We start from the raw sequence: 22,188 nt of genomic DNA on the forward strand, positions 1-22,188 counted from the left end.
CCAAAGAAAACAACTCTCTTACTCTAAATGATATCAGGGGAGCTACAGAAAGTTGTCTTCCTTGTGAGACATCTATGATACTTTCACTAATATATCCGTCTATTTGTACAACTGTGACGTCACACTGAAGTTGTGTCATTTTATATCTCTCAAGGAAAAATGATTCGAGGACGAGCAATGACCCAGCCCTTTCAAGGTGACGGGAGACCTTGCCCTTCCCTGATGGAACAGTCCAAGCCTTGCCCAGTGAAGCCATGCTATCGTTGGCAGTATGGCCAGTGGTCTCCATGCCAAGTTCAGGTATCAAACCTCCAGAAGCCATGTGGATGCAGGCAGTCTTGATCTGCTGAGACTGGATTCTAGAAATACTTTTGAGTTAGAGATGGTTGGCTTCCTCATAACATTTTAATGACTTTGCCACTTCCCAATCCTTTAATCAGTTTTGATAGCAAGCACCCCCTGTCCTATATTTTTAAAATTATTTGGAGACTGATTCATTTTAATGAAAATTTATTTGCCTGTCTTTGTCTAGGAAGCAAATAAATTGTTGGTTGTATGCTTTATAGCTTGTGCCCTATAAGGCTCCTTCCCTGGGGTTTCCAAGGCTTCTCCAGCTATTCATAAATCAAAATCAGTGATGCAGAGATGACTGTGAGCCATGAGCTCTCTAATGAATTATTTTTCTTTTCCTAATTAGCTGTTTCTCCCTCCATTCCAGGAGGCCCAGTGTGGAGAAGGAACCAGGACACGGAATATTTCTTGTGTAGTGAGTGACGGCTCAGCTGATGATTTCAGCAAAGTGGTCGATGAAGAATTCTGCACTGACATTGAGCTCATCGTAGATGGTAATAAACAGATCGTTCTGGAGGAAACCTGCACCCAGCCCTGCCCAGGTAACAACAGGACACAATTCATACTTTTAGATATCTCCCTAGAAACAGAGTCAAGAAGAAGTTATGTATATAGTCCAAGTGAAGGGTGTCAACAATCTTATTCAGTACTAACCTGTATTAACAGCATAATACCATACCTGTGGGTCAGAGAACCATTACATTACTGCAGGGAATAAGGTCTCTAATACCCTGAGCCACATCCCCAGCCCTCTGCTACATGTCTTAAAAGGTAGATGAATTTGACACAGTAAGCTTTAAAGAGCGGACTATGAATTATGCAAAATATTTTTCGTCTTTGAAAGGTATGGTGTAAATTTATTACCTCAATGGATCTGGTCAAAATATAAAAGTGTGTTTAATACTAGGAGTGCTCCACTCTCATATTGTTATTAAATCTTGACATGGATATTTCAAGGTGATGATTATGTAATGAAAAGACTATAGCAAAATATAATTGTTGGATTTCTCTGCAAATGCATGATGATATCAAATAAAGATACATATAGAGATTAAACCTACTTACACAAAAGGGAGAGAGATTCAATTTCCATTCAGTTTGTAGTCACTTATACATTATACTTTTGGCAGTATTATTTTTTCATTTTTACCTGTACCAGGTTTTCCTGGTAAACACTGGGTAACCCAAAATGTGACATCTCAGAGATACAAGAATTTCTACAACTTTCTTAAATTATTTTTATTGTTGCTTTCTTCTTGGCATTTTCAAAATGTATGAGTTTTTTTAAATAATATTTTCTTGATTCCTTGAGAATTCCATGCAATGTAATTTAATCATACTTACCCCTCTGCTCCCCAACTGCTCCCAGATCTACCACCACCACCCCTGGATCAACTGACTTCTATTATCTATCTATCTATCTATCTATCTATCTATCTATCATCTATCTATCAATCTATCATCTATTATCTATCTATCATCTATTTATCATCTATCATATACCTATCTATCATTATCTATCATCTTTCATCTATCATCCATCATCTAGCTAGCTAGCTATCACCTATCTAGCTATCTCTCCTCTCTCTCTCTATCTCTCTCTCCCTCTCCCTTTTCCTCTCACTTTCTCACTCCCACTCTTCCCTCTCCTCTCTCTCCCTATACCTCCTCTATTTGTATCTCTACCTCTTTCTCTCCCTCTGTCCTTCCCTGTTCTCAAAATGGTGAAAGACACTGGATACATGGATCAATCGTGTAATATATTCCTATACATAGCCTCAACAAAATCATACATGTAACATATATGTTCAGCACAAGCTTATACTTCAATAGTCACAATAGTTGAAACTATTGTGTTAGAACTATAATGGATCTTACAAAAATGAGTGAATGAAAATGGTAAATGCAAAATGGTATAAATGGTATATATAATATGATTCCAGGAATAACATGATGGGGGATTTCTGAGGTTCTGGGAATGGTCTGTTCTTAATTAAATGCTGATTGCATAGATATATAATCAGACTATAGACACTTGCTGTGGATTTGTGGTATCTGACATTTTACAGGTACTATGTGTTTTCCTCAAATGGGATGTAGTTGATTGGAGATGTAGACTTGAAGAAGTAGCCAGTATCATTTCTACTGTGTCAACTTCTCACTAGCCTGCCTCAGTCTGACTCCTCTGGGATGAAAAAAATAACATATAATCACTGGCTCTCTCATTTTGAACTTTAAGCTCACTTAAATTTATGATTACCTAGAGGCAAGTTCTATGTGTTGTTAGGTTTTACTAGCCCCCTTTACAATAACAACAAATGCCATGTTAGATTTTAGCCAAATACTATCTATCTCTTAGGAAATGATCACAATGGGCAAACTTCTTCAGGCCATAGTTTGTGTCTTATAACATTAAGACACACAGAGACCACACAGTAACTCCAAATAATATATTTGCTATATATAAATGATAGTTATTGCTTATCCAAATATCATAAATACCATGTATAACTAGCATACTTACAAACATGGCCTAGCACAATTGGAATCAAAATGAGTATTTGCATCGCTGTTCTCTATGGGTATAAATTACCAACCTGTTTCTTACAGGTGACTGCTATTTGAATGACTGGTCTTCATGGAGTCTGTGTCAGCTGACCTGCGTGAATGGTGAGGATCTTGGCTTTGGTGGAATACAGGTCCGATCCAGAGCAGTGATTATACAGGAACTAGAGAATCAACATCTGTGCCCAGAGCAGATGTTAGAAACAAAGTCATGTGATGGTGAGTGCTTCAATTCCTGATTCTGTTCATTTGGTCGAGTTCAATTTTCTGTTGAATGACTAAATTTGTTAGATTTCTATTTACACTTCAGAATTAAATTAAAAGTAATATTCTTAGGGCCCAAGGGTGGGCTTCAGTAGGTAAAGTGCTTGCCATGCAAGTATGAAGACCTGAGTTTGAATCCTCAAAGACTGAAGGCAGAGACAGAAAAATCTCCAGTAGCTTGAGAGCCACCTAGCCCAGTATACTCAACAACAACGAAAGACAGATTCTATTCAAACAATGTGGATGACCAACAACCAAGGCTATCCTGTAGCCTTCAGATATATGCCTCTAGACTCTATGTGCACACACACACACACACACACACACACACACAAAGAGAGAGAGAGAGAGAGAGAGAGAGAGAGAGAGAGAGAGAGAGAGAGAGAGAGCGATGAGGAGAAATGGAGGAGGAGGAGGGAGGGAGAGGGCTTCTGGTTTTAAAATGTAGAATGTTGTAAAAATATTTCCTAGCTTTAACAATTGTAGAGGCCTAAGATAATTAGGATCATTAATTGTATATTTATAACACCTTTGATCAAACACAAGTCTAATATTTTCCATTTGTCTACCAAGTGGAAACAAATAACAAAATTAAACACTTCAAAACCACAGTAAAATTAGACTCTTTAGCAGAGTCTAAGAAGCTGATTAATCAATTAATTGGTGAGAATTAGCAATTTTAACTTCACAATAATTGGACTAGAACATCATGTGAATACATGGTCATGTGTCTATGCATGTATATGCATATACAGAAGCAGTCCTTCAATATTTGCAGCACACTGTATAACCAGAACCTCAGTGCAATATAATGTCTCAGTTTGGACCATGGTGGCACCTTGATAGCAACAAAACATTTGGTATCTAGTGAAGAATATAAGGCACAAATTCTTAGTTTTGTTCTGTAATGGTTAAGAAATATGATGTGGTGGGTATTGTGTTCCCTGAAATATTGTGTGTTCCCCGAAATAAGCAAATCTGGGGTCAGAGAACAGACAGCCACTAGAACAAAGCCAAAATTGGTGGCTAGAAAATGGGAAAAGTTGGGTGATGGTACACACCTTTAATCCCAGCACTTGGGAGGCAGAGCTAGCCGGATCTCTGAGTTCAAGGCCACTTTAGAAACAGCTAAGCATGGTGACCCACACCTTTAATCCCAGGGAGTGGGGGCAGAAAGAGAAAGGTGTATAAGGTGTGAGGACCAGGAACTAGTAAAGTAAAACATGTAGTTAGTTAAGCATTTTGGTTGGTTAAGCGTTCAGGCTTTGGAGCAGCACAGTTCAGCTAAGATTCATGTGGATGAGGACTGAGAAGCTTCCAGCCTGAGGAAAGAGGATCACCTGAAGAACTAGCAAGGTGAGATAGCTGTGGCTTGTTCTGTGTCTCTGATCTTCCAGTGTTCACCACAATAACTGGCTTCGGGTTTGAGTTTCATTAATAAGAACACTTAAGATTCATGCTATAATATGACATAAAACAAATAGCAAGTTAGATAGAAAAAAGATCACCTTATGTTGGAAAACTAGAGGAGGAGACCTAAGATGCTGAGACCACATAGAATGAAAACTAATGAAGTAGATGACTTAACCTAAGGTTTAGGTAAAATTACCTACCTTGTCATATATATGTCAATATAATCTTACCCAATTTACCAACTACATAAAATATCCCTGATTCCTAGGATAGCAAAGAAGTACAGAAGCTTGTGGTTTGCAACTAATTAAATTCCAGGTCACGGGAAAGAACTGTTATTCTTAAATGTCAGTGAAGTAAATTAGAAATCACTAGTACAGCTGCAGAAGAAATCCTCTCCTACACACACAAGCAAAACCTGGGAGCCACAAAGATTGCCACCTGTTAGCTATGAGGAGAGAAAGAAGTGTTTGGAGGAGACTTAAAGACTGTGCATGGTGACACAGGTGGGGAAGCGCAAAAATGAGCTGCATATAAAAATCAATAAATGTTATTTTTTAAGAGGAAGTAGATATGTGAGGATAAAAACTCAAGGAAGAAAAAGAGAGACCATGAATTGGACGAGTGGGAGAATGGGGAAATGGGAGGTTTTCCATAGAAAAGACGAATAGTAAAAATGCAGTAATTATATTTTAATTAAATTTTAAAAATCAGGAAAAAGGAAGTAGTATGCAGCCTATAGAGGTAAATACACATTGAATTAAGCAGAGAAAATACACAGTCAACCGAAATATCAGTGTATCTTCTATGATGTGGGAGCCCATTTTCAGGTTCCTTGTGGCTTTACCCAGCAGGTCCGCATAGAGAGGATGATTAGGACCACCGGCCTGAGTGCAGGAGTCTGAGATGCTCTGCACTTGGCTGTGCTGCAAGGGGGATCTTTTGCTCCACCCCTTGGCGTCTCTATAAATACCCTGGGGCAAAGCCAGTCAGGGCCCATTGGAATAGGTTCCAGGCCCTCTCGAGGCTGTCCTTTATTTTCTGTTTATCTTCACAATCTAAATCCTTCTATCTAATATTTCCTGCTGCTCGCACTCAAGAAAACTCTGGGGAACTGTGGGGTTGGTGGGTAAAATGCCCCGCACTATGTCAAAGGAAAAAAGTGGCCATTTCATAGCAAAGTGGTAAAAAAAAAAAAAAAGCAAATTTGCAATACTACAAATAGAAAACTATGAAGATAACTTAGGGTGTTATTAATTTATCAATAGTAACAGAAAAGCTGTGCCATGGATTCTTTAACTACTACAAATTCAAACGTATTCAATTTATATTCACATTTAAAGTTTTTTTTTATTTATTATATATACAGCATATATGACTGCAAGCCAGAAGAGGGCACCAGATCTCATTGGTTGTGAGCTACCATGTGGTTGCTGGGAATTGAACTCAGGACCTCTGGAAGAGTAGTCAATGCTCTTAACCTCTGAGCCATCTCTTCAGCCCTATATTCACATTTAATACAGCATAAAATGTGACTGAGTGCCCATGTACAGTAAAAATCTGTAAGCCAAACTTGGGAGAAAATGTGCATATTAATTCACTCAAATATATAAGTATTTGGAAGTAAGAAAGTTTAGAAACATGATTTTTTTAAAAAAACTAACATTAAAATAACTAGTCTTTATTTTCCAGGAAAATTCAATAATAAAATCTTTACTAGAAAAAAAACTATACTTAAGCTGTACCTACATCTAACAAAAGTGGAGCAAGATATGTATTGAAAAACCATAAAATTCCAACTGAAGTGACTAAAAGACTAAAACATTGGTGCAGTGAGCCATTTCACAAATAACTATCTGCAGTGACACCCAGGAATTTGACATGCATTTACCTACAAATTCCATATGATTTCACCAGGTTTTTAAGGCAATTGAGAAGTAGATCCTATGGTTAATTTGCAGGTATTAAGAACAAAAAGAGCCAAGAAAATTTTTGAAAACAAAAATTATGAAAAGAGGCCAGGAGATTTCAATGGCCTTTTCTCATGACTCACACTATCTAAGCATTGGTAGAATTATTTGCCAATAACGAAGCAATCACTCTAGTAGGAAAGGATGGAGAATTGTAGAGCAAACCTAGCCTTACACCCAGATATGTAGTTGAACATGGAACAGAGGTGCACACTCTGCTGGAACATCAAGACAGCCTGGGCTTCCTGGTGCATATATTGATGCTCACTACTTAAAATTAATAACTCCTTCATTTCAGTGAGTAAAGACATGGGTGTTAATAAGAAATAAAACAGAAAGAAGCCGTTTCCATTAGAGGACATCCAAAACATTCTTTAAATTATTTGATAACTTTAGTTATCAAGAATTTATTTTATTATGATAAGACAGACTTTAATACACCCAAGACGGGTTAAAAATAAATTAAAATGTATTATCCTAAGTCTTCCTGTGTGTGGAGAGAGAGAGCAATAGAATCATTAGTACAGGTGGATGTTTAAATGTTTGCCTTGTAGTGCACAAAGATGGGGAGTATTTAGCAAAGACTCAGCTGTCTACAGTTATATCAGAGATTTCTCTTCTAGATAGTTATAGGTAAAAAAGTACCAATATACTTGCCACTAGGATGACCAACAAGGTATTTTTAATGACAATAATTTAAAATAACATGACCAAAGGAAACACTGAATAAACTGGAATACCTGATACAATGCAATTCTATGTGTCAGTTAAAATTAATTGACTAGCTCTACATTAAAAATCACATCCAGATAGTTTATCTGTAACAATGACAAAATCCTGAGTTATATGTAAAACACAATGGACTGCGAAACCGTTATACTGAATAAAATGCTAATTTGAATAAAGTATTAATCTTATTCATTAATATTAAATGAGATATGTATATGCATATAGTAAAAAGTAAAAACAATGTAGAAAGCAGTATATTTGCCTCAGAACGATGTTGACTGGATAGGATCATGAAGTGATGTTATACAATAACAAATTTGTAACTCATTTTATTGATGAGCAAGGAAATGGAAACTAAAGCAAGTACGGCTATATGGTAATCTTTGTTAGAATTCAATTATTATCAATGGTAAATAATTGAATATATTTTACAGTTAGTTACTTTCTGTATTTACCTATATGTTCCATATTCCAGTGTGTAAAAAAAGTTTAAAACTTTGGAACTAAACTGTAACATGAATTCTAAACAGTCTTTTAGTAAAACAAAACAAAAAAATCCTGGCGCCAGATATTGGGGCAAATGCTGAAAGATCAGAGAGACAAAGGAACAAGCCACATCTCACCTCTAGGACTCTTCAGCCTGAAAAAGCCTCCAGCTGAAAGGGATGCTTCTGCCGAAAAGCCTTTAGTCCTGTCTCCTCATGTCTTTATACACCTTTCTCTGCCCTGGAATCACTTCCTGGGATAAAAGACGTGTGTGCTTCCCAGGACTGGGATTAAAGGTGTGTGCCACCACTGCCTGGCTCTGTTTTCTCTCCTAGACTGAGTCAATCTCATGTAATCCAGGGTGGCTTTGAACTCACAGAGATCCTGTTGGATCTCTGCCTCCCAAGTGCTAGGATTAAAGGTGTGTGCCACCACTGCCTGGAAAATATGTTTAATCTACTGGATTGTTCTGTTCTCTGATCTTCAGGCAAATTTTATTAGGGCACACAGTATATCACCACAGTAAACCATGAATAAAATTACACGTCCAGGGTCTGTCACAATAGCAGGACAGAAGATCAGTGGGGACATTATGAGGACCTATGTTAACTGCAGTTTTATCCAATTTTTTTGCAACTTCAGACAGCTCATTGACATTGTTATCCTCAGCAATACACTTCACATCACCTTTCACTTGTTCATACATTCATTGGTAATCCTCTCTCATGACGATCCTGAGTAATGAAACATCAGTGCTTGCTCTCTGCCTGCAGATGGACAGTGCTATGAGTATAAGTGGATGGCAAGTGCTTGGAAGGGCTCCTCTCGAACAGTCTGGTGTCAAAGGTCAGATGGTGTAAATGTAACAGGTAAACCACCAATATCTTGTTTTTCTGAATTTATTCCTGTAACATATATGTAGTTGAATACTGGAGGATGTTCAGTTGTTAACACATTGTTGGAATCAAGAAATTTGTGTTATACACATATGTGTGGTGACCAGTGACAAATTATTTTATTTTAAAATATGTCAAGTTCTCTCTTACCTATTACCTTTGGACATTAGAATTATATTTATTTGAAATACTGCTCAACACTCATAAATGAATATAGGTGATTTCCTGATTTTCCCTAGAAATGTTGTACATTAACAAATTACTATATACAAAGAAAATCATAATTATGCCTTTCACTATTTCTGCTTGTATGCTTTGAAGATGATACAGAACAAGGTAGTATGCATATATAAACACAATCTACCTGAATTATCAAAACTATTATTAAGACATTTTGTTGACTAATAAGAAAGATTAATCACTAAATTCAAACCCAGGGCATTGGAGAGGGACATTTGCTATGTCCCCATCACAAACAACTATTATGCTTCCAAAGAAGAAAGTCAAAAGAAGATTTTTCAAAGATATTCCCAGTAGACTCCTTTAATTTACAAGTTCTTTATATGAGCTCAGTGAAGTCAAGGGCTCATTCCAAACATCTATTAAAGGGAAAAATTCATGTTGCATATGTACTGAATAGCTTGCAAATTTCATAGGAAAAAAATCAAGGTCAGAGACAGCTTCAGACACATAAACACAAATTTAAAATGTTTTTCCTTAATTATCATTTTAAAATAGTTTAGTTGTTAGGAATCTTCGTATCAGAGGCAGGATGGCTGTTGACTGTCAGCTGCCCAGGGTACCTGCTGACTTGGGCCTCTTGTTTAAACTCTTCTGCAAGAAAAACAAAGTGGTGTGCATTGGGGCACACCTGAGTAAATCATTTGTGATTTAACTTTCATATATACAGTGAGATCATAGGACCCAGCCAGGATCAATGCACTTCTTGGAAAACATCAATTTTTATATTGAATTTCAAGTGACCCAGGTTTATTGAAACCTAATTACTTATTTCTTCACTATGAAAGCCAGAACAGAATGTCAAATTATATTCTTATGAAGACAGGATTTTTCATGAATAAAAGCTATACCAAGAAATCTTTGATAATAGCATCTCCCACTGTACATATAATATATAACAGAAAACACTCCTACCAGGAAGGTCTCTGCAGTCTCACCAGTATCATTTGGTGAGGGAAAGCAATCAACCCAGACTCCATTCTAAGAGGAATGGGTGATAAAAAGCACAGACAGGGAAGTACAGCCACTCCAAACCAGGTGCTGCAGGTGCCAGTCACTGAGCTCAGATCCTGGAAAGGAAGGTCATCCTTGAAGTGATTCTGAAAGAAATTAATAGTTTCCTAAAAGCTTCTACTTGATAGAAGGTTTTTTTGCAAATATAGAGGCAAATAATATTTGTCTGTTTTTTCTTCTAACACTGTTGTTTTCCTACTGCAAGTGAGACTATTCCCCAAATCAACATTAAGTTGAAATTTAAAGAGTCGTCAATATAAATCACATTTTAAATTTATTTTCAATACAATCAAGTGTATATACCATTCTTTTTCTCTGTTGCCAAGAAGTCAACGTGAAATGACTTACAATAAAGTCTACATGCATTCTTCTCTCGACGTTTAGATGGTTTTCTCTATGAAAACAAATGTAAGGTACATTATGTGGATCAATTGCTTTAATTGACAGGTTGACTCTGTAAGAAACCTATCGGACCCCAAAATTCAACCAAGGAACTGATAGAGCTAATAAAAACCTTCAGCAACGTAGCAGGATACAAGATCAACTCAAAAAAATCAGTAGCCCTCCTATATATAGTAGACAAACAGGCTGAGAAGGAAATCAGAGATACATCACCCTTTACAATAGCCACAAATGATATAAAATACCTGGGGGTTACTCTAACTAAGCATGTGAAGGACCTCTATGACAAGAACTTTAAGTACCCGAAAAAAGAAATTGAAGAAGATGTCAGAAACTGGAAAGACCTCCCATGCTCATGGATAGGCAGGATTAACATAGTAAAAATTGCGATCTTACCAAAAGCAATCTACAGATTCAATGCAATCCCCATCAAATTACCAACACAATTCTTCACAGATCTGGAAAGAATAATACTCAACTTCACATGGAAAAACAAAAAAACCCAGGATAGCCAAAAGAATCCTGTTCAATAAAACAACCTCTGGAGGCATCACATTCCCCGACCTCAAGCTCTACTATAGAGCTACTGTAATAAAAACAGCTTGGTACTGGCATAAAAACCAACATGTGGACCAATGGAATCGAATTGAAGACCCTGACATTAACCCGCACACCTATGAACATATAATTTTTGACAAAGAAGCCAAAAATGTACAATGGAAAAAAGAAAGCATCTTCAACAAATGGTGCTGGCATACCTGGATGTCAATGTGTAGAAGGCTGCAAATAGAACCATACCTGTCACTGTGCACAAAACTTAAATCCAAGTGGATCAAAGACCTCAACATGAATCCAGTTACTCTGAACCTGATAGAAGAGAAAGTAGGAAGTACTCTTAAATGGATTGGCATAGGAGACCAGTTCCTAAATATAACACCAGTAGCACAGACACTGAGAGAAACAATCAATCAATGGGACCTGTTGAAACTGAGAAGCTTTTGTAGAGCAAAGGACATGATCAACAAGACAAAGTGACAGCCTACAGAATGGGAAAAGTTCTTCACCAACCCCACATCTGACAGAGGGCTGATATCCAGAATATATAAAGAACTCAAGAAATTAGACATCAAAATGCCCCACAGTCCAATTAAGAAATGGGCTACAGAACTAAACAGAGAATTCTCCACAGAGGAAGCTCAAATGGCTGAAAGACATTTAAGGAATTGCTCAACATCCCTAATTGTCTGGGAAATGCAAATCAAAACAACTCTGAGATACCACCTTACACCTGTCAGAGTGGCTAAGGTCAAAAACACAGAAGACAGCTTATGCTGGAGAGGATGTGGAGCAAGGGGAACACTCCTCCACTGCTGGTGGGAATGCAAGCTTGTACAGCCACTTTGGAAATCAATATGGTGCTTCCTTAGAAAATTGGGAATCCATCTCCCCCAAGACCCAGCTGTAGCACTCTTGGGCATATACCCAAGGAATGCTCAATCATACCACAAGGGCATTTGCTAAGCTACGTTCATATCAGCATTGTTTGTAATAGCCAGAACCTGGAAACAACCTAGATGCCCTTCAACTGTAAAATGGATAAAGAAAATATGGTATATATACATAATGGAGTACTACTCAGCAGAGAAAAACAATGACATCATGAGGTTTGCAGGCAAATGGATGGATCTAGAAACAATCATCCTGAGTGAGGTAACCCAGACTCAGAAGGACAAACATGGTATGTACTCACTCATAGGAGGATACTAGATGTAAAACAAAGATGACTAGACTGCCACACAACTCCAGGGAGGCTACCTAGAAAATGGGACCCTAGGAAAGACCCAGGGATCACCCAATGACAGAGAAATGGATGAGATCTACATGAACAACCTGGACGACAGTAGGAGTAATGAAGGGCAAGATTTGAGGGAAAGAAAGCTTAGGGGAGCAGGAGATCCCAGCTGGATCAAGAACAGAAAGGGAGAACGAGAAATAATAGACCATGATAAATGAAGACCACATGAGAACAAGAATAGGCAGAGTGCTCAAGAGGTCCCCTGAAATCCACAATGATAAATCCTCTGTAGACTGCTGGCAATGGTCAAGAGAAAGCCTGATCTGACCTAGTCTGGTGATCAGATGGCCAAACACCCTAACAGTCAAGCTGGAACTCTCATCCAATAACTGATGGAAGTGGATGCAGAGATCCTCAGCCAGGCCCCAGGTGGAGCTCCAGGAGTCCAACTGTCGAACTAATGGAAGCACATGAATTATGAACCAAAGGCTGTGGAACCCCCAGCTGGATCAGGCCCTCTGGATAAGAGAGACAATTGAATAGCTTGAACTGTTTGGGAGGCATCCAGACTGTGGGACCGGGACCTGTCCTTAGTGCATGAGCTGGCTGTTTGGAACCTTGGGCTTACACAGGGACACTTTGCTCAGCCTGTAAAGAGGGGACTGGACCTGCCTGTACTGAATCCACCAGGTTTAAATGAATCCCCAGGGGAGTCTTGGCCCTGGAGGAGATGGGAATGGAGGGGAGGGGATGGGGGAAAGGTGGGAGTGGGGGTGGGAGGGGGGAGGATAGGGGAACCCATAGCTGATGTGTAAAATTAAAACACAAATATAATAAGAATAATAATAAATCACTTTAAAAAAAAGAAAACATGGAAGACTTAGAAATGAGTCCATCTTCAGACACATGACTGTTCACTGGGGCTACTGGGCAGCTGTGCTGGATTGGGAAGGATTCAGCATTTATAATCAGAAAATTTGAACTATGTTTCAGCTCTGTTTTATACTAGTGTAATTATATTGGGCAACATCTGCCTCTCAGTGTCCTCATCCATAAATAGGGATGATAATGCCTACACTACTGAATAGACTAGTTACGATGCTCCAATGTGTTTAATGTCTGTTCAAGTACCCTGTAAATCACAGTGTCAAATGGATATTATTATCACCTTATAACCCAATTATAACCCAATAAAATGGGGATTCATGCCTATTGGTTTATGAAAAAAAAGAAAGAAATTCCCTTTAAATAAATAAATGATGATCAATGATCAATAAAAAAAAAGAAATGGGACTGCTCTCCTTTCTCTCCATATGTTTATTAATAGATAGTAGGATCACTAAACTGCAATTACCTTGCAATGACTAACTGCATTTTGTGATATGATAGTTTTTGTTTTATCTTATTATATTTATGTTATTGTATTTTTAAGTATGAAAGAATGAATGAATAAAAACCTTTTTAAAAAAGCGTTTATAAGATTAAAAGAAAAACAAAGAATTGATGATGGGAACCTGGATTGAATCCCAAAGACTATGAGCTCAATAAGGAAAATCATTTGTTTGGCTAAAGTTTTGTTAAGCTGAGTAAGTATAGTTTGAAACTATGAGTCACACCTATATCACCAATATTGTTTCTTTAGGGCAACTGCTTCCATCTTTAAGGTGCAAAAACCGGCAATGCACAGTATGTATTGTACGAAAGAAATAAAGTAGAAGAATTAATTTCAATGGCAAGTTGGAAAACAGCTCAAGCAAAAGACTTGCTGGTTACTTTGGTTTTCTTCCCAGCAACCATAAATATCTGGAATTAACAACAAGAATAGTGATTTTCCTTAAAAATAGATATGCGTTGTAATAAACACTTTTGTGTAATGGTCAAATAAATTGAAAAGTTACTTGGAGGGATGAGAAAGCTACCATTTTGAGTAGCCAAGAAAAGTATTTAACTATAAAATAAAATGAAAATCTGATTTGTTTTTGTTTTTCAATTGCTGGGCTTGGCTTGGGGAAATAGGTTATATGACCTATTTTTTTTTTCTGGCCATTATCAGAAATAGGTTATATGAAACTAGTGTTTCAAAAATAGCAGCTACAAAATCAGGCTCTTGGCAATGTGTCTTGGATACTTATAAAGCACAAGCCATGATGCTGTCATCTGGGTACAAAGGTCCCAAGTTACTAATGAAAGTGATGGAGGTTAGCCAGCCATTTCAAAAGTGCAGAACTTCTTGGAACTTCCGAAGTGGTTCAAGCATCCAAGACAAGTCTATAACAATGTATATGTTTATTAGACCAAGAGGAACCATTTGTTAAAATATTATTTTCTGTTCTGCAGGTGGCTGCTTGGTGGTGAGCCAGCCTGATGCCGACAGGTCTTGTAACCCACCCTGTAGCCAACCTCATTCATACTGTAGTGAGGTATGTGCACATTCATTAAGATGAACAAGCTACTACCATCATTTATCACCCTGCTGTCTCTGGTACAGTCCCTCCCCAGTCCTAAAAAAGCCATGACTGGAGGCAAGAATCATCTACTTCTAAGCATTTCTTTTTAACTATGTGGACAACTCTCAATGTACTTCATTTATTTACCTCTAGAATGACTTTGCACAGTAGCATGGGGAGTTAACATAGTCATAGCTAAGGTGAAAAATTGTACGTGGTAAATTCTCTTAAAATGTTTCCTAGTGCTCATTTTCTGAATAAACTTAGTTATGGTTTCCAAGATTACATCTTATGTGGAATATAAATCTCCCTGTTCTCCTGCAGATGAAGGCATGTCGCTGTGAAGAAGGGTACACTGAAGTCATGTCCTCCAACAGCACCCTTGAGCAATGTACACTTATCCCAGTGGTGGTGATTCCCACTGTGGAGGACAAAAGAGGAGATGTGAAAACCAGTCGGGCAGTTCACCCAACCCAACCCTCCACTAACCCAGCAGGACGGGGCAGGACTTGGTTTCTACAGCCGTTTGGGCCAGGTGAAGCAACCAGACACGGAACACAAAATTCTTTACTTAGACATTCCACCAATAACAATGCCACAAGATTTTTTTAATAACCAAGAATTTTCAAATTAATGATTATTTCTTAACCCATTTACTCATTTTAACATTGCAGCTATCTTTATGTCATTTTACTTTCCTTGTTGAAAGAAGCACCCATGCCCCAAATACATAGAAATAAAATTACTTTCTTCAGAAAAAAAAAATATTGATATCACTTATCTAAAACCTAGACCTAAAGTTGTAAGTATAATAAATCAACATTAATAAAGCTATGTAATAATGAAAATAATTAGGAAAAATATGTTTTCATTTACAAGGACAAATAAGACTATAAAGACATTTTGAGTTTTCAGCTTAATATACAGAGTCTGTGGTGTAAACATTCCCAAAGAGCATGACAGTTGCAGAGCCATGCCAAGGGCACTCAGATGGTAGAACAATAAGTAACATCCCCAAAGTTGATGTTTGCAGATGCCTCAAAATCCGTACTGGTGCAAATATGCAGATGTAGTAATGGAGCCTTCCTTTCTTGATGGAATGATCCAAATTTGGATGCTGACCAGACCATTGTCATGTTACAATATACACTCTTAGTATATCCAGGGAAGGACTTGAATGCAACACAGGAATAAGCCTACAGGCTTGAAGAAGTGCTATGCTCTACTTAGCACCCTTTCTCTCTCTAACTGGAAGAGATAGTATACACCTGTCTCCAGGTACATAAAGTGCCATTCTAGTGCTCCATACACAACATGGATTCTGCCTCTTTCTTTCTCAACATGGAGAAGATCTGTGCCAAGCTAGACATAATTAACTATATAATTCCATTAGAAACATGAGAAATGAAAGAAGAAATTTTCATATCCAGCATTCTTCTGTTTATGATCCATGAAGTAAAAGTATTTCCCTTATGAGAGAACCAATATTGAATTTGTAAGGTGTTTTAAATATCCAGGTGATTACTTTTATCCATATAATCACTGCTTTTATTAGATTCTTAGCTGAAAATACAATTGAATTTTGAAAAGCTGATTTGTCTGTAAAAAGGTTAGAAACTCTCCTTTCCAAGTCAGGAGAACAAATTATCATTTAGCAATTTTGACTTTAAGCAGATCTCCACAAATGAGTACAACGTTTCTCAATTTAAATAAAAGTGTTCCTTCTACTTTGTTTAATAATTTCCTCCAATGAACACATTAAAATAGTAAAGAGGAGCGTATTCTGACGAAAGGCATTCTTTGTTTTTGAATATTTGTTAAATAACATTCACAGCAAAGAAGCCTAGTAGTAGAAGAGACCTTTTGATTTTAAACTCATTCAAAAGAAAGAGAGAGAGGGAGGGAGAGAGGGAGGGAGGGAGAAAGAGAGAGAGAGAGAGAGAGAGAGAGAGAGAGAGAGAGAGAGAGAGAGAGAGAGAGAGAGACAGACAGAAAGAGAGAAAAGAAACAAGGAAAAAGCACTTTTTAACTCTCCAGGTTTAAAAGGAAGTGATATTTAGAGTATTAGCTGAATTTATTTTCAACAACTGGACCTCTAATGAACAACATACCTAGTACTAATCAGCATTTGATACTTGTCAAATATTTGTTAAGTCTCCATAGGGTCATTTTTGTCAACATCTAATTTTCATACTCATATCATATTGTGGTATGAGTATTGTCTGCATACTGCCTACATGCTTAGATGTAGACAACAGACAATGTATGCTAATGTCAGCATCTGATTAAGTTAGGCAATATCATCCCTAGCAATGCATGTTTGAAGTTTACTCAGAGCCTAATGCTTCAAGGATGAAGAAGCCCCAAAACTGAACCAGAATAATGTCTGCCAGCTCTGATTGCACATATCAGAAAAGTTAGCAAAGGGACATTTAAAAATCCTTTCCTATGGTGTTCTATGTGATTATCTCTGCAAATTCTATTAATTGTCAAAGCACAGTATAAATATAGAGTAGATAAAAGATTTATTTGCTAAACAAATAAGTTAGTATGTTAAATTTCATCTGGTAGAAAACTTTTGAAATCACAGTAAATTGTCAAATACCCATTGGCATCCACTCCAGTTTTATGAGTTGCTCAAAAGCTGCATTATTTTTTATCTTTTTAATATACCATTCCTGAAATCAGTGGAAAAGTCAAAGCATATGTGACTAGAACAATGCACATATTGAATTTGAAATGAGATTTCATATAAAGAGTTTAAACTTGAACTCATCATCTGAATGTAAACACAATTTGTTTGCTTTTCACCTGTTTCCATTGCTAATTCCCCTTGAATGTCTTGCTGCCTAACTCCTAGTAGCTGCTTTACATTAATGGTAATGGTGCTGGGAAAGAATTCAAATTGAGTATTGAACAGAACTGGTCATATATGACTGATCATGGGTCACAGCTCAAACCTGTCATGTATGTTCCAGATTCATGTAAACTAATAACTAATATCTGTTCTTCTTAGATGGGAGACTAAAGACCTGGGTTTATGGTGTCGCAGCAGGGGCAATTGTGCTGTTAGTGTTCATTGTCTCCATGATTTATCTAGCTTGGTGAGTGTTGAAATATTTCAGAATCTAGAAGGATATATAAGATTGTGATTTCAAAGAAAAGCCTTTCAATTGCCAGACACAGCAACAGACGAGTGTGTGGAATGCATATGCTCTACTTACTCCACCTACATAAAATTCTGAATTCAAACATAAACTTTAAGATTAGAGAGCCTGAAATCTGCCTTCCACGTCTGAGTCATTCAGATTGCAGAAATGAGTCAGGACTGTCTTAGGTCATTTTAAAAAGATTTTTCTCATGAATAAATGACACAGAATGTTGCTTTTCATGAATGGTATGTAATATATATTTTTATATTAAATTTTCCCTAGAGAAAGACATTATGATAATTCTTAATCTTATTTAACTGTATTTATAAATGTACATTACTTATAAAAGTTCCTGAACAAACTCAAAATATACTATATATACTATATACTATAGTATATATATATATATATACTAAACTCAATATATACTATATATATATATATAAAATATACTATATTATCAACTAAGAAACTGATTAATTTGGCTTTTACAAAATAGTTAAATACCTTAACACAGCCTCTTGGAACTGTGAACTCAGAGTGATCACAATGTCATATTCTAAAGGGCAGTGTGGAAAACAGGCAATTTAGATTTACCAGTTTGTTCTGCTTTTTAATTTAAAACAATAATACTTAACATGAAAGACTGACTTTCTTTCTTCAATGTTTCCTGAATTTCCTACAGCAAAAAGCCAAAGAAACCGCAAAGACGGCAAAACAACCGCCTCAAACCTTTAACCTTAGCATATGATGGCGACGCCGATATGTAATGTTGAAACAACCAACCTTGGCCATTTGCCTTTGTAGTAGACATCCAGGGGCCACAGTGCCAGTATTCAAATTATGAATTATAATCAACTTTAACTGTTATGAATACTATCATTAAGAAAAAAAGAGAAAACCCTACTCCCACTGGGAATATTCAAGACAGTGCCACTGACATAGAGAGAGTCAACTCTGAGAATTCTAGGAGATGAAGTGGAATGCATGTTGTGTCTTGAAAGTTTTGTATCATCTTTTCAGAAATCCACCAATTGAAAAAAAAAAAAAAACACTTTTGATTTCTAAAAAGTAGTGAGGAAATTGGCCAATTTGGAAGCCAGATGCAAGACTGCTTGCAGCACTAACCCACAGAACTTTCTAGCATGAAGAGTTCATAATGAAGGCTTTTCAATTCTAACTTAAGCATAACAACATGTATGCTCAATCAAATGACTTACAATATGATATCATCTTATATACTTGTTAATAATCAACTTTTAACAGTGAAGAAGACATAAGCCCTATGCTAGATGAAGAACCCATTGAACAGTTTAGCATCTTCATGGTTGATGGTAGCTTTTATTGGCCTGCATTTTAGAGACAAACTCTTTTTATAAGACTATTCTTGTCTCTCTCCAAGGTATGAATGCTGGACATGTACTAGGACCTTAGAAGACAGAATCCTCAAGTTCTGTATTTTATAGCAGTTATTGTCTAGAAAACAAACATGCTCGTGTTAATACATTTCTACTTTCCCTAATTTCACACTGGTTGCCTACATCTTTTTTGCTGTATGGAAGGCACATTTTGCACTATATTAGTGCAGCATGATAGGCACTTCACCAGTATTGCCATAGAAACTGCCTCTTTTCATATGGGATGAAGACATCTGTGCCAAGAGTGCTGTGGAGACATTTGCAGGCCTTTGTTCTCGGAAGAGAGTTAGTTCAGTCTCGATGGTAACAGGATCAAATCTGCTATTACATCTGCTGTCTACACTCTCCCTTCTCACTACAGCCACTATGAAATTGACAAAACGGCAAGAGTTCAAGTGTTGAAATCCCTAACCATCAACCCCCAAAGGTGGAACCCCTGGTTGGGTTGCAGTGGCTCTTGGAAGGCTGTTTCTGATGAGATTTATATATTTGTTATCTTTGTTTAAAAAAAAAGAAGAAGAAAAGAAAAGAAAAAAGGACCGGTTGTCTTCATAATTTTGAGCAGATGGAGAAAATGATGTATCAATGATTTTTCTAACAAAACAAATCGAAGTTGTATGTGAGCTTTTCTTTCTTCCTAATTTGCTTTCTCGGTGTGAGGTTGGCATTCTGCCAGGTAGGCCGTATTTCCCAGTCATGACCTTTTGCCCTTCTCATGGCTGAAATCTGAAGGAGCATGATATTTAAACCTAAAATTTAAAAAGAAAAGAGTGAAGGAACTCGTCCAGAGCTTGCTTCAGTGTAGAAAGGGTTACAAGCTTTTTGAGCAGAAGATCAAACGGGACATGTTCTCAGTCAGGTCTGTAGTTGAGTTCACAACACTGTGACTGTGCAATGTTGCCAGAGAAGATTCTCAGCAGGAAAAACAGTGACATCACTGTTTTCAGCAGAACTTCCTTTCCATGAAAACCAACAGGCTATGTTTACATGTCTTAGTTTGTGGCCCCACCTTACACTCTAGGAGCTTTTTTAGAGCTAGCTCTACATTATATAGTTGTTAGTTTTAGTTTGTTTACTCTCTGTCTACCAGATTTAATCTCACAGGTCACAATTTATAGTCATTACTTATGATTGCCTCAGATATGGCTCTATGTTCACTGGCATAGCCCAGGAAATGCCACTATGAGATATATCTCCTTTCTTCTATAAAGGAAGTTAAACTATAACATGAAAAAAAAAAAAAAAAAAAAAAAAAAACAGTCACATATTTCTGGCAGTAACTACTACATTTAGCCTCTGCTAGGGACCATTATGCTTTTCAGTCTTTAAAATACCATTATGCTTTTGAGTTTTGTTTTGTTTTGTGTTGATTTGTTTTGTTTTGTTTTTAATCTTAAATGCATCTGTATTGCTGGAACTGTGGTTTGGGTGGTGAGGTATTTGCCTTCATAGACTGAGTATGAGCTCCCTCTGCTGTCCATTAGAACAGCTTTTTCTGGAAAGATTACAAAAGAATTCTGAGTGAGAGGATGTCTCCCAAATGAAAATCTTTATATATAATTCAATATAAAAAATGTGATAGTGTTTCTTATTTATTCCAAATGTAAGGCTTTAGATAATAAATGGCATTTCAAAGAGAGCGTGTTGGGCGGGTGGGTGAGTTTCACTTTAAGCCAAGGATTTAGTTGAGGTAAAACATGAAGAGGAAGAAAAATAATATTGTTATTCTAAAACTGTGATTGTGCGCTCTCTCTCTCTCTCTCTCTCTCTCTCTCTCTCTCTCTCTCTCTCTCTCTCAAACACACACACACACACACACACACACACACACACACACACACAAATCAGAAATCTTCCAAATAATCCTCAAGTTTATCTCTTCAGATAAAATAAGCTCTGTCTGTCCAAAATAGTTGAAACTTAATCTATTGTGATTAGGTGAAAAATTTTAACCATCTGATGAAATGTGAGCAACACCTAGCAATCTTGAGATGGGGAATAAAATATTTTTATCTACACAAGCAACACTTAAGGTATTTTAGAAAATGCAATTAATTATAAAGACAAATCAGTGTTCTCCTACCTGGGATATAATAATAAAATAAGTTAAGACATTAAAAGTTATAAAATATTGTGAAGATGGAAGGTATTTAAGAATAAATAATTATATTTAAAACACTACATTAATGTTGGAGACACATTTGGTATTCAGTATCTGGATAAATCAATACTACATGGATTCTTGTTAGAAATGTGAAAAAGCAAATGTATCCATTTGGATACTTTGGACAAAGCCGAGGGTATTATAATCATGTATAAATGGCTTTATTGAGTTTATAGGAAAATGAATACTGGCATTTCACCAGAACTGTATTCTCTTGGTTCATCCAATAATTCAGGAGGTAACAGTAAAAACTCGTTTGTTGACACACACACCCCCTTTGCCTTTCCAGAACAGTCTATGAGCAGGAATAAAAGGAAAGGGAGACATAGAGGGAGGTAAAGAGGGAGGGAGGGAAGGAGTGAGGGAAGGAGGAAGGAAGAAATGAATGAAGGAGGGAACAAAGGAAATCAGGAAGGAAGGAAGGGAAAGAGGGAGGTTTTCTACTGGATTTTAAAATGAAAGGACAAATGCAGACATCTATGGAATTTTGTTGGACTGCCCCAGGAAGTGTGTGTGGCATGGCTGATATTCCATGAAAGGGAATGATTTGCCTATTCGTCAGTGCCAATCCAATATACTGGCTATAAATCAGCTCTATTTCAAAGTTTTTTTGAGTGTAGCTTAAACTAATTGAAAAGGAGTACATTAAAGCATATATCTTTAATTATTTATATAATAAAGCACAAATTACTTATAAGAAGAAATATCTATTGAGTTATCACATGTAAGACACTCAACTGGGCACTTAAAATTAGTAATGGCTTTTGTATACATAGGCTGCTAAGACATCCAAAAGAAAACGATGCTTTGTGAGAGGCACTTGCATTGGAACACATCACTATAGATTCTTTCTAAGTGTGCTTAGTCTTTTTCCACAGGGGC

At 36.9% G+C, this 22,188-nt stretch overlaps 1 protein-coding gene across 2 annotated transcripts in view; it reads left to right on the top strand.

The window, feature by feature from the left end:
* Thsd7a (thrombospondin type 1 domain containing 7A) overlaps positions 1–20,890 on the top strand; it is a 406,340-nt gene extending 385,450 nt beyond the window's left edge. The window contains exons 21-28 of one of the 2 annotated variants that reach the window (XM_036180853.1): positions 155–300; positions 719–893; positions 2,962–3,135; positions 8,552–8,647; positions 14,463–14,545; positions 14,897–15,107; positions 17,589–17,676; positions 18,410–20,890. In XM_036180853.1, the coding sequence (XP_036036746.1) occupies positions 155–300; positions 719–893; positions 2,962–3,135; positions 8,552–8,647; positions 14,463–14,545; positions 14,897–15,107; positions 17,589–17,676; positions 18,410–18,494 (1,058 nt within the window). In that variant the 3' untranslated portion in view covers positions 18,495–20,890. The remainder of the gene's footprint in view (positions 1–154; positions 301–718; positions 894–2,961; positions 3,136–8,551; positions 8,648–14,462; positions 14,546–14,896; positions 15,108–17,588; positions 17,677–18,409) is intronic. The other variant, XM_036180854.1, reaches the window with a different exon arrangement.
* Positions 20,891–22,188: the final 1,298 nt, after the last annotated feature.

This window comes from Onychomys torridus, chromosome 3 (assembly GCF_903995425.1).
Source record: "Onychomys torridus chromosome 3, mOncTor1.1, whole genome shotgun sequence".
Taxonomy (NCBI): Eukaryota; Metazoa; Chordata; class Mammalia; order Rodentia; family Cricetidae; genus Onychomys; species Onychomys torridus.